The 12,796-nt window shown below is 42.8% G+C and overlaps 1 protein-coding gene across 46 annotated transcripts in view; it reads left to right on the top strand.

The window, feature by feature from the left end:
* LOC137564200 (protocadherin gamma-C5-like) overlaps positions 1 to 12,796 on the top strand; it is a 669,033-nt gene that overhangs the window by 544,836 nt on the left and 111,401 nt on the right. Inside the window, exon 1 of one of the 46 annotated variants that reach the window (XM_068277736.1) lies at positions 983 to 3,588. The exons of 44 other annotated variants lie outside the window; for them this stretch is intronic. In XM_068277736.1, coding sequence (XP_068133837.1) covers positions 1,147 to 3,588 — 2,442 coding nt within the window. In that variant the 5' untranslated portion in view covers positions 983 to 1,146. Of the gene's footprint in view, positions 1 to 982; positions 3,589 to 8,949; positions 11,539 to 12,796 lie in introns of those variants that run through there. One more of the 46 variants, XM_068277740.1, reaches the window with a different exon arrangement.

Here is a 12,796-nt window from a genome sequence, read left to right as displayed (position 1 = left end):
CCTGTTTCTTCCAGACAGACATCCACTGTGAACCGAATCATTCATTGTGAAGATCCGGATGATTCGACTCACAAAAAATATCCGGATCAAATAACCGATTCATTCATGATTCGGACAACACTATGAGTCCAGGTTATGTCACCACAGTGCAGTGAATATTAATTAGCCATGTGGCTAGTCAATGAGCAGGTGCAAGCAGCCTAACGCAGCTAAAGCCCAGTATAACGCACTGCATGCTGCACTTTCCCAGAACGTGCAGCGTTACAATGTAACGCAACATGGGCACTGTGAACAGCCCATTGATTTTTCATTACTGTGAGTTGGGCTGCGTTACAGGCTGCTCTAACGTGCGCCTGTAACGTCCCACTGTGAAAGCAGCCTAAAGTGAGAAAAGGGTGAGACACATTGTATGTCTGTAACATCCGTTTATTCAGGTCCACCTTAAATACATTACAGACAAAGCCAATCTATCTGTATCTAAACAAGCAGTTTATATGTATGCATATTTAGGTACTGATCAAATATTTCTCTTTCTGTAATTATTTTAAATTATTAAATATTAACTATGTGAAAAATAACATTATTACATTTGGCACATATGTAACAAGCTTTAATATATAGGTTAAGTAGAAGCAGCTTTTAATGAGACGAAATATTTCTTCTAAATACAACCAAATATGGATTCAAAGTTATCCTACCTTTATGAAACTTACATTGCAATAGTCTATATTATATGTTTAAACAAAGGCTTACATTTTTCTATGAGGCTGCTATGTTTTCAGCATTTCATTTCTTGGAGGATTCAAATAAAAGTTTCTAATTTTATGGATTGAAATATTTCTAGTACAGATCTGCAGTTATAATAATTGACCAGCAGAGGGCAGACTTGTCTTCCGTTCAGAATTCTAAGCTGTTAGCAGATCTGCTTTTCTGTGCTGCGCACTCCTCCCCCTGGCTCAGTGATTCACCCTCCCATCTCCTCTCTCACACACAAAGAAGAGCTGCTGCAGGGATGAGAGCCCCGAGGATGATTTTATTGCAACAAAAGAGGATTTCAACTCCAAGATGATGAGAATTTTTGCTACAAACACACTTGGATTATAAACCATGTGCATTCTGTGCTATTTCACTGTGAGGATTTAAGATATGGACTACCAAGGCTTTCTCCAGGCTTGGAAATGGCAAGTAGCTTTTTCCTTTCTCCTGTGTAGCTGGGGCTGGGTCTCTGGGCAGCTTCGCTATTCCATTGCAGAGGAATCAGATGCAGGGACTGTAGTGGGGAATGTAGCTCAGGATCTGGGCTTAAAAGTGGCAGACATCAACAGAAGGAGACTGCATTTGGGATCAGAAAAAAACAGTAAGCTTTTTACTATAGATCAGAGAAATGGAGCATTGACTGTACAGGAGAGGATTGATAGGGAGAGCCTGTGTGGATCTCATGTGAGCTGTTTGCTGCATTTAGAAGCTGTAGCTGAGAATCCTCCTGAGCTGTTTAGTTTGGATATTGAAATTCTGGATATAAATGACAATTCACCATTTTTTACAAGCCCTAATCAGGTAATAAAAATTATAGAGCTGGTAACAAGTACAGGAGTGCAATTCCCTTTAGAAAATGCCCAGGATGTAGATATTGGAACTAATAGTGTGATTCAATATAGATTAAACCCCAATCCTTATTTTTCCTTGTTTGTAACCAAAGAGGATGGGAGAGTCATTGCAGAGTTAGTGCTGGATAAAATCCTAGATAGAGAAGAAATATCGGAGCACAGGCTGACTCTCACAGCCATTGATGGGGGACAACCACCCCGATCAGGGTCCACTCTGATTACCGTGGAGGTGTTAGATCTCAATGATAATCCACCGGTATTTGATCAATCACGTTATAAGGTCAGTGTAAGGGAAGATACTGCTTTAAAGACAGTCATACTGAAGCTGAATGCTACTGATGCAGATGAGGGTATAAATGGAGAGTTCACATATTCCTTTGATCAACGTACTTCTCATTTAGCAAAGGATCTGTTTGATATCAACGCCATCACAGGAGAATTATTCATGAAAGGACCTTTAGATTATGAAACTTCAAATGCTTATGAATTATTTGTGAAAGTAACAGACAAAGGATCACCAAAACACGAGGGACGCTGCCGCATCCAGGTAGAAATAGAAGATGTCAATGATAACATGCCGGAAATTATATTCAACTCTCAGAGCAAAGATGTGCCTGAGAATGCCCCAGTGGGAACTGTTGTTGGGTTTATCACAGTCCGGGACCGGGATTCTGGAAGAAATGGGGAGGTGAAGCTGGAAATATCACCAGATTTACCCTTTAAGTGCCAGCCCATGTCAAACCGTTACTCCCTGGTCACTAGTGGACATCTGGACAGGGAGCAGATCTCACAATACACTATCACACTGATTGCTTCTGATCTGGGATCTCCATCATTAAGCAGCCAGACTATAATCATCATTAACATCTCTGATGTTAATGATAATCCTCCAGCGTTCCTACAGGCTGCTTACAATGCCTTCATATCAGAGAACAATGAGCCTGGCAGACTGTTATGTACAGTATCTGCTGTAGATCCAGATGAGGGAGACAATGCAAAGCTCATTTATTCCATAGCTGAGAGCCACATAGACGGCTCTCCAGCCTCTTCATTTGTCTACATGAACTCCGACACCGGCAATATTTATGCCCAGCGCTCGTTTGACTATGAGCAGCTCCAAGTTCTGCAGATCACAGCAAGAGTGGAAGATTCGGGATCTCCAAAGCTGTATTCCAATGTGTCAGTCTTCCTATTTATCCAGGATACAAATGACAATCCTCCCTCTATATTATACCCAGAGAGGTCCGGGGAGGCCATGGCTCAGGAGACCATCCCTAGATCTGCTTCTGCTGGATATTTAGTGAGTAAAGTGTCTGCGGTGGATCTAGATTCTGGCCACAATGCCTGGCTCAGCTATAGTCTTGTCCAGTCAGCCAGCCCTGCTTTGTTTCACATCTCGGAATATACAGGAGAAGTCAGAGCACTGCGAGGATTACAGGAGACGGATAACACAGAGTATCGACTTGTGATCTCAGTCAGTGACCATGGGGAGCCGTCACTGTCATCTACTGTCACCCTCATTGTAAATATCATGGAGAATAGTGTACAGGAGAGTCCAAAGTCTCACGATTTTCTTACAAACTCCAACTCAACACCAGACATGACCTTATATCTTATAATTTCTTTAGCGGCCATCAGTGTGGTGTTTCTTGTTACTTTTTCAATATTAATTGTCAGATGTCTCAGAAGGAATTATTATGGTAGCTGTGGCTCTTGTTTCTCTAACAAATCACCTTCAACATCATATTTGGATGATTACAAACCAACACTTTACTTGAACACAGATGGGACATTGAAGTACATGGAGGTGAGGATGGCCCCACCAGAACCTCCTGGGCCGTGTTATACTCCTTGTTTTCTACCAACGGCACATGGTTCTAATTTTACCCTTGCTAAACCTAATAATATTCCCCAGTTAAATGAAACAGTCATGGAACCCAAAAACAGTTCAGACCCCGGCTGGATTAATGATCATACTCAGGTGAGATGATTATAAAGGTGTGATTTTCTCATGCAAGTTCACTATCTGTAAGGGTGGCTGTGGTTGCCTTTTTGTGTTACTTTATATTATAGCATTATTTTTAATATATATATATATATTATGATTGAATTTCTAGAGGTTAAATAATTGACAATTGTCAAATGTTGTTATCTAATGTTAGCTTTGGGCATGTTTGAATTCTGTATCTTTATTTTGATTCATATATTCTGAGAATGTAAATGTGACTCTAGTATTATAAATATTAGTTTATGTCTGTATTCACATTTTCCCTTCTGTGCCTATACCAATGTATTACAATACATATTAAAGATGACTTACTAGTATTGAGCATTGATGAATCCCAGGCCTTTGTTCGATATTGTGCCTTTCTAGTGTTTTTAGAAATCAGTGTAGAGGTCTAAGGTGTAAAAAACTGGAAATTGGGGTGCATGTAATGATTTGTCATGTTCTTCTACAGAGACCAAAACACAGTTAAACATAAATAAATAACTTTCAAATATTTTATTATTAGAGTGAACCCAAGGTGAGAGGGATATGGAGGCTTTCTTTCCTTTTCAACAATACTAGTTGCCTGGCAGTCCTGTTGATCATCTGGCATCAGTGATGTCTGAGCTACAACACTGAAACAAGCATGCGGCTTATCCAGTCAGACTTGAGTCAGAGTACCTGATCTGCATGCTTGTTCATGGTCTATGGCTGAAAGTATTAGAGATTCAAGCACTTTATTTTCATTGTGTAACACAAGGAAAGACAGAAAAGACAGAGGATACGGAGGACAGTTAGGCAACTTGCACTGTTTAAAATGAAATAAATATGACAGCCTCCATAACACTCTCACTCGGATTCCCTTTAAGGCCTTAAACTACAGGCTTGCATTTTACGTGTAAAAAATTGATGCAAATTTTCACATGCAAAAGAAAAATGCGCACATTTTCTCATGTTTTTTTTTTCACAAGTAGCTTGTTCTGCCCAGCAACACATCAGCACATAATAACTTCCTCCTCCTTTCCGTCTTGCATAAAACATATGTAAATTTCACATAGAAGTGTGCAAATTAGCATTTCACGTGCAAAGTCATTGAGAATCTTTATGCAAGATTTGGACTCCATCACATTCGATATTGCAAATAATTGGTCTGATTGCTCTTGGGGCGCTAAGTATATGTGATTTTTATACAAAGATGCTGATGAACGGTTTTTTCTGGCAGTGTCGAAACGTGTTACACTTTTTATTCCTTTCCTGACAACCAATAAGGTTCAGAAAGGTAAAGATAGAGGATGTAGTGGAGATACTGGTTGCTCTGAGAGATTATATATTCTACAAGGTTGAAGGGCACGTTTGTTACCACGCTTTGTATAATGATAGGTGGCATGTAATTTGGTCTCTGTATCCGGACATGACTCTAAAAAGGAAACACTCGTTCAACTGTTTTTTATTACAGTCAGTCATGTTGGAATTCATATATTAGCATATAAATGTGGCCTATTTCTGTGTCAGTGAATAGATCAGTATACAGTGAAACAAAAAAAGTGGCACAATGTATGGTTCGGAATACTTCAGAAAATGTAAAAATGACTATGTCTGTTTCTCCTAAAGACTATTTCTTTAAAGAAAACCTGTACTGAGAAAAACTCCCCTGGGGGTACTCACCTTGTGTGGGGGAAGCCTCCAGATCCTATAGAGGCTTCCCCCGTCCTCCGCGGTCCCACGGTGGCAGCGAAAATCCTCCCGGAGCAGCGGCAATGTAAATATTTACCTCCTTGGCTCCAGCAAAGGCGCAGTATCTGCTCTCTGCACGGTGATAGGTGAAAATAGCCGATCTGCGTCGTGCCGCTTTACTGCGCAGGCGCAAGTCTCCTGCACCTGTGCAGTAGAGCAGACCTGACGGAGATCGGCTATTTTCGCCTATCTCCATGCGGCCACAGCACCCCCGCTGGAGCCAAGAGAGGTAAATAAATCAGCGCTTATCAGCGCTTGTCAGCCTTGTCGAGGGAGGATTCCGAGACTCTTCAGGGGAGCCAGTGCTGGACTGCCTGCAGCTACAGGATTGGGGGAAGCCTCATTGGGACCCTGAGGCTTCCCCCTCCCGAGGTGAGTACCCCGCCAGGGGAACTTTTTTTTGTTACAGGTTCTCTTTAAAGAGACTCTATATTGAAAAAAGTTCCCCTGGGGGTACTAATTTCGGTAGGGGGAATCCTCTGGATCCTACCACAGGCTGCCGCCGTGGGACGGAGGACGGGGGAAGCCTCAATCAGATCCAGAGGCTTCCCCCTCCCAAGGTGAGTACACCCCAGGGGCATTTTTTCCATACAGATCCTCTTTAACATGACAGGAAGAGGACTGTCAGTTAGTTCTACTGGCATTGTTATGCAGTCATGGCTGTTGCTACAGAAAGATTATAATGGCAAACATATTTATAGCAAACCTGCCAACAAACTCTGATCTCAGGAAATTTGTTTAAAAAACATATCTGCGAGCCACGGATACCATTGTAAAAAATAGCAGCCATCTTCACTCACTTTCAAAACGGATCTGTGGGTGATCCAGGGGATCTGTTTTGACAAAAAATGGAGGGTCAAGATGTGTTCTGTACTTCACGGACCCCGGATGGTACTTCACAGAGCCCGGATACAGGAAGGTGTAGTGGCAGGCAATGCAAGAACAGATCTCTCTTTACACAGACACAGAAATGGAGGGAGATCCAGATTGCCTACTGCCTACTCCTCCCCTCAAAGTCATAGGTGCCTCCTGATAGGCTGGAGGGGGAAGCAGACAGGAAGGAGGGCAGCAGGCAAAGCGGCAGGGAGGAGGGTGGACCCCCCTCCCTCACCCGGGTGCCTACCTTCCCTGCCCCCTCTACAGTTAGTTTATTTAAAAATGTATCTATTAGCGAACAGCGAATGGGGAACTTTCTCACTTACTTGCGTTCCACCGCTCGCCATGTCACTTCCTGCAATGCCGCCCTCTGTACTTCATTGGGTGGCATTGCAGGAAGTGACGCAGCAAGCACTGGAACAAGGAAGTGGGTGAGTTCCCTGCTTGCTGCTAGCTGATAGATACAGGGGAGCACGGAAGGGGGCACCCAGGTGAGTGAGGGGGCTGACCCCCCTCCCCGCCGCTATACCCGCTGGCCCCCTTCCTGCCTGCTACCCCCTCCAGCATAGCAGGCCTCCCACCAACTGACATGGAATGAACAGATGGACTGGAAACATTTTCTTCTTCCTTCCATTCCGGTTTTTGAAACCCGGAGCCGATCGCGGATTGCATTCTGCAACCGCATGTAGTGTGGACCGAGCCTAACTGCTGTTGTTCTTTGAAGTATAATATGATATGCTAAACATTTGTTGAGCACATTGAAGGGGAAAGGGACAGGATCTACTCCTTAGTAGGCATACGCTGAACTGTTAGTCATTTTCATAAATGGCACGATTGAGAGATTATTCAAATACAAATATTTGGGCGATTGTAATTTCGTGCGAGTTTCATTTTATCACGCCTAAACTGAGTTTTGGCATGCTAAAGGGCTTTTCACAGGCGTGCAAACACTTTGCACCGCTTTGTGAATCAGGCCCTATGAATGCATTTTGCAGGAACTGATCTTTTGCAGGAACAGATCTTTTGCAAATACTGATCTTTTGAATGTGTACAGCATCTTTGTGTGCTGTGCAGCATCTTGCAAAGATTTCTGTCTGATGGGAAGTTCAGCTCCATAGAATAGACTGTGTAGAGTGTGGCTCTTATACTACATGGAAGGGGGTAAAATTGGTCTGTGATCTTTCATTTTCCAAAGACTTTTATCTGACATGTGTACCCACCTTAAGACTACTTTTAACCCCCTTGGCGGTATGAAAAATACCGCCAGGGGGAAGCTCAGCAGTTTTTTTTAAAAAAAAATTTTTTTATCATGTAGCGAGCCGAGGGCTCGCTACATGATAGCCGCTGCTCAGCGGCATCCCCCCGCCCGCTTCGATCGCCTTCGGCGATCACCGATCGGAGGGCTTCCCCCGTCGCCATGGCGACGGGGCGGGATGACGTCACCGACGTCAGCGACGTCGGGACGTCATTGGGAGACCCGATCCACCCCTCGGCGCTGCCTGGCACTGATTGGCCAGGCAGCGCTCGGGGTCTGGGGGGGGGGGGGCGTGCGCCGCACCGGATAGCGGCGATCGGGCGCGCGGCGGCGGCGATCGGAGTGCTAGCTGCGTCCAGAAAAAAAAAAAATAAGTAAATCGGCCCAGCAGGGCCTGAGCGGCACCCTCCGGCGGCTTACCCCGTGTCACACACGGGGTTACCGCTAAGGAGGTTAAGGGGGGGGGGGTTATCAATTAACTTCTTTATGTCTCATTTTGGTATGTTAGAAGAAACTGGAGTGCCCAAATGAAACCCATGTCAACATGCAGAGAATAAAAAAGCTCCATGTAGAAAGTGGTCATTTTACTGTTTGTTTTTTTCCTTGAGGCCTGAAAATGATTGGGATGTTTTGGACCTCTACAAAGTTGTTATAATAATTCATTAATAAATTAACAATGCTTCACTCAGCCACATACAACAAATATCAGGTGTAACAAATCAGGTGCGGCCCCTCCGTATTAACCAGTAAAAAAAAAGTCTTAAAAATGGCATGTTGAGGTTGCTTATAATGCCCGTACAATTCCAGAGTGAGTCCCACACACACACACTGACAAATATGATGGCTGCCATATTGATTTCCTTTTAAATAATACTAGTTTTTGTCCTGCTGATCCTTCTGGCATCAGTGGTGTGTGAATTTACCAACCTGAAACTAGCATGGGGCTAATCCATTCAGACTTTATGTTGGGTACACATGATACGTTTTTCTGCTCGATTTTCCACCTTATGGTTTGTACCCAGCATTAGTCAGAGTTCCTGATCTGCTGCATGCTTGCTCAGGGTCTTTGGCTAAAAGTATTAGAGGCAGAGGATCAGCAGGATAGCCAGGAAACTGGTATTGTTTAAAAGGAAATAAATATGGCAACCTCCATATACCTCTCAATTTGATTAAGAGCACCATAATACAGTTTTCTGTAAAAGTTAAGAAATATATATATATGCTCATATTTTCTTTTCTTGAGTAACTATATAGTAAGTCAGCTCTATCACCTTCAATGGAATCTGTTCTCCGATAAACATGCTCCATTCCATTTTAAAAGCCTGCAACTATTTAGATTGAACTGCATTCTTATCATTGCCCAGAAGAGGGCAGACTCGTCATCCAGTAAGGATTGTTAGCCTTCATAAAGAATCTGCTCATGTTAGCTGTAGCGCTCTCCTCCCCCTGGCTCAGTGATTCACCCTCCCATTCTTTCTCTCACACACAAAGAAGAGCTGCTGCTCCTGTGTGAGCTCTCCGAATGATTCCAGCGCAGGAAAATCACCCCTTTTCTTTGGGATAATGTCCTCTCAGACCACAGAACCATTTGGATTATAAAAAGGATGTGTATTACCTACTACCTCACACAAAGGATATAAGATATGGACTTCCAAAGCTCCCTGAAGGCATGGAAATGGCAAGTAGCTTTCTCCTTTCTCCTGTGTAGCTGGGGCTGGGTCTCTGGGCAGCTTCGCTATTCTGTGGCAGAGGAATCAGAGGCAGGGACTGTAGTGGGGAATGTAGCTCAGGATCTCAGCATACACCCATCAGATGTTAACAAAAGGAGATTAACTTTGGGATCAGAAGGAAGCAGCAGTCTTTTTTCTATAAACCAAAGAAATGGAGCATTGACTGTAAATGACAGGATTGATAGGGAGAGCCTGTGTGGATCTAGTGTGAGCTGTTTGCTGCATTTAGAGGTTATAGCTGAGAATCCCCCAGAGCTGTTCAGTTTGGAAATTGAGATTCTGGATATTAATGACAATTCACCATATTTCCCAGGCATCAATCAAGTGATAAAAATTACTGAATTATTAACAAGTCCAGGGGTCCGATATCAGTTACAAGCAGCAAAGGATTTGGATGTAGGTAAGAATGGTGTGAGACAGTATACATTAAACCCAAACCCTTATTTTTCTTTATTTACAAAGAGTCGTAAGGACGGATCTCTCATTGCAGAGTTAGTATTAGACAAATCTCTGGACCGAGAGGACAAAGCAGAACACACATTGATTCTTACAGCCACTGATGGTGGAGATCTACCCAGATCTGGATCTACACAAATATCTGTTATTGTATTAGACATTAATGACAACGCACCAGTGTTTGACCACTCCAGCTATAAAATCAGTGTGCTAGAAAATACTCCTTTGAAAACAATCATCTTAAAGCTAAATGCCAAAGATCTGGATGAGGGTGCAAACAGTGAGATAGTATATTCTTTTGATCACCACACATTAGAATCTGCAGAGAAAATATTTGGTCTAAATGAAAACACTGGTGAGATATTTGTCACAGGAACTGTAGATTATGAGGATTCTGATTCTTATGAATTGTCCATAAAAGCAGAAGATAAAGGCTCTCCGAGACTAGAGGGGCGATGTGTTATACAGGTAGAGGTGCAAGATGTGAATGATAACATCCCAGAAATCATATATTCATCTAAAAATAACGAAGTGCCTGAGAATGCCCCAGTGGGGACTATTGTTGGGTTTATCACAGTCAGGGACCGGGATTCTGGTAGAAATGGGGAGGTCAAACTGGAAATATCACCAGATTTACCCTTTAAGTGCCAGCCCATGTCAAACCGTTACTCCCTGGTCACTAGTGGACATCTGGACAGGGAGCAGATCTCACAATACACCATCACACTGATTGCTTCTGATCTGGGATCTCCATCATTAAGCAGCCAGACTATAATCATCATTAACATCTCTGATGTTAATGATAATCCTCCAGCGTTCCTACAGGCTGCTTACAATGCCTTCATATCAGAGAACAATGAGCCTGGCAGACTGTTATGTACAGTATCTGCTGTAGATCCAGATGAGGGAGACAATGCAAAGCTCATTTATTCCATAGCTGAGAGCCACATAGACGGCTCTCCAGCCTCTTCATTTGTCTACATGAACTCCGACACCGGCAATATTTATGCCCAGCGCTCGTTTGACTACGAGCAGCTCCAAGTTCTGCAGATCACAGCAAGAGTGGAAGATTCGGGATCCCCAAAGCTGTATTCCAATGCGTCAGTCTTCCTATTTATCCAGGATACAAATGACAATCCTCCCTCTATATTATACCCAGAGAGGTCCGGGGAAGCCGTGGCTCAGGAGACCATCCCCAGATCTGCTTCTGCTGGATATTTAGTGAGTAAAGTGTCTGCGGTGGATCTAGATTCTGGCCACAATGCCTGGCTCAGCTATAGTCTTGTCCAGTCAGCCAGCCCTGCTTTGTTTCACATCTCGGAATATACAGGAGAAGTCAGAGCGCTGCGAGGATTACAGGAGACAGATAACACAGAGCATCGACTTGTGATCTCAGTCAGTGACCATGGGGAGCCGTCACTATCATCTACTGTCACCCTCATTGTAAATATCATGGAGAATAGTGTACAAGAAACATCCAGAACTTCAGACTTTCTTTCAACCTCTAACTCAACATCAGACATGACCTTGTATCTTATTATTTCTTTGGCAGCTATTAGTTTAGTCTTTCTGGTTACTTTCACAATATTAATAGTCAGGTGCCTTAGAAAGAATTATTACGGTACCTGTGGCTCTTGCTTCTCAAACAAATCCCTTCCAGCATCATATCTGGATGATTATAAACCAACACTTTATCTGAACACAGATGGGACTCTGAAGTACATGGAGGTGAGGATGGCCCCACCGGAACCTCCAGGATCTTGTTATCCAGTTTGTTTCCCACCTACAGCAGACATTTCAAACTTCACTTTGACAAAACCTACAAATATGAGTAATGTCCCTGACAGCATCTCTGCTCCCCTCGGATCAGCCTTATTCACAGAAGTAAATCAGGTGAGAAAACATTTACCCACACTGCACTGCTTCAGACAGTTGTCTAATGTATCCATTCTTCTTTCCAATAAGGATAACAAGTTCAGCTATTGTCCTGATCTTTTGCAATACTTTTAGCTTTAAAATCAAAAGACCTTTATTAATTCACTTTTTCTCTTGATGTGGACCTAAACTCTTGCACAGGACTGAAGGAAAACATAGAGAAATGCACCCTGTATGTATTTAGAGAGTTTAGCCTGACTAATTCCCCTCATGTGTGTCTAATCACAAGTTGTAATTTGATCTCTCCCCTGTGTCACATGCCATGGCAGAGATGGCAGAAAAGCTCATTTGAAAGCACAGGCTGTTAATAATATGTCTGCTTCCATGAATCAGGAAGTAGAAACAGTGCAAATTTATTTTAGGATTTGTATCAGCTGTAACAAATACATGTTTTTTTGTTTAAAGGTTATTATGCAGTTGCATATCTTTTAGAACAGAGAGGACGTTCTAAGTTCAGATCTGCTTTTTCATCTTCTGTTTAAAATAACTTTTGCACTCTGCAATTGAAAACTACCAAAAAGTAGGTGGAGAAGTACTGCCAAAATTATACTGAGCATTTTCTTACTTGCCTGCTTTTATTTATAATGTGAAAATACCACCTAGGAGATAACAAGAAAAGTTAATTGGATCGGGGCCAATATGTTGTTACTGCAGTTATGGAATTATAGTGTGCAACAGTGTTGAACAGAATAGCTGGTACTCTACTGCTGTCTTTAATAAGACAAGACAAATAACATTTATATCGCGCTTTTCTTCTGGCGGACTCAAAGCGCCACAGTAGCAGCGACGCGCTCTATAGGCAGTAGCAGTGTTAGGGAGTCTTGCCCAAGGTCTCCTACTGAATAGGTGCTGGCTTACTGAACAGGCAGAGCTGAGATTCCAACCCTGGTCTCCTGTGTCAGAGGCAGAGCCCTTAACCATTACACCATCCAGCCATAATGTGGATAGCATGGGATGTTTTGTAAATATAGCTGGCCCCTATTCAGTAAACTTTCCTCCTGAGTTTTCTCACAGGAGATATTTTCACGCTTGGAAAATTGCATTCAGTGCTTCCTAGTGATCCAATTGCTGGCCTCTGCAGGATCATATGTAATATTTATGCAGATAACATGTTTTAAAATGTTTGATTTTGGCATTAGTGTTCTTTTTGTACATTGCCCAGTTTAACCATCAAGTAGTAGTGTGTTCAGGTACAGAGAGTCATTGTGACTTTACA

This window comes from Hyperolius riggenbachi, chromosome 3, assembly GCF_040937935.1.
Source record: "Hyperolius riggenbachi isolate aHypRig1 chromosome 3, aHypRig1.pri, whole genome shotgun sequence".
NCBI classification, from domain to species: Eukaryota; Metazoa; Chordata; class Amphibia; order Anura; family Hyperoliidae; genus Hyperolius; species Hyperolius riggenbachi.
The sequence above is the reverse complement of the archived record's forward strand: the minus strand, read 5'-3'. Positions and strand labels throughout refer to the sequence as shown.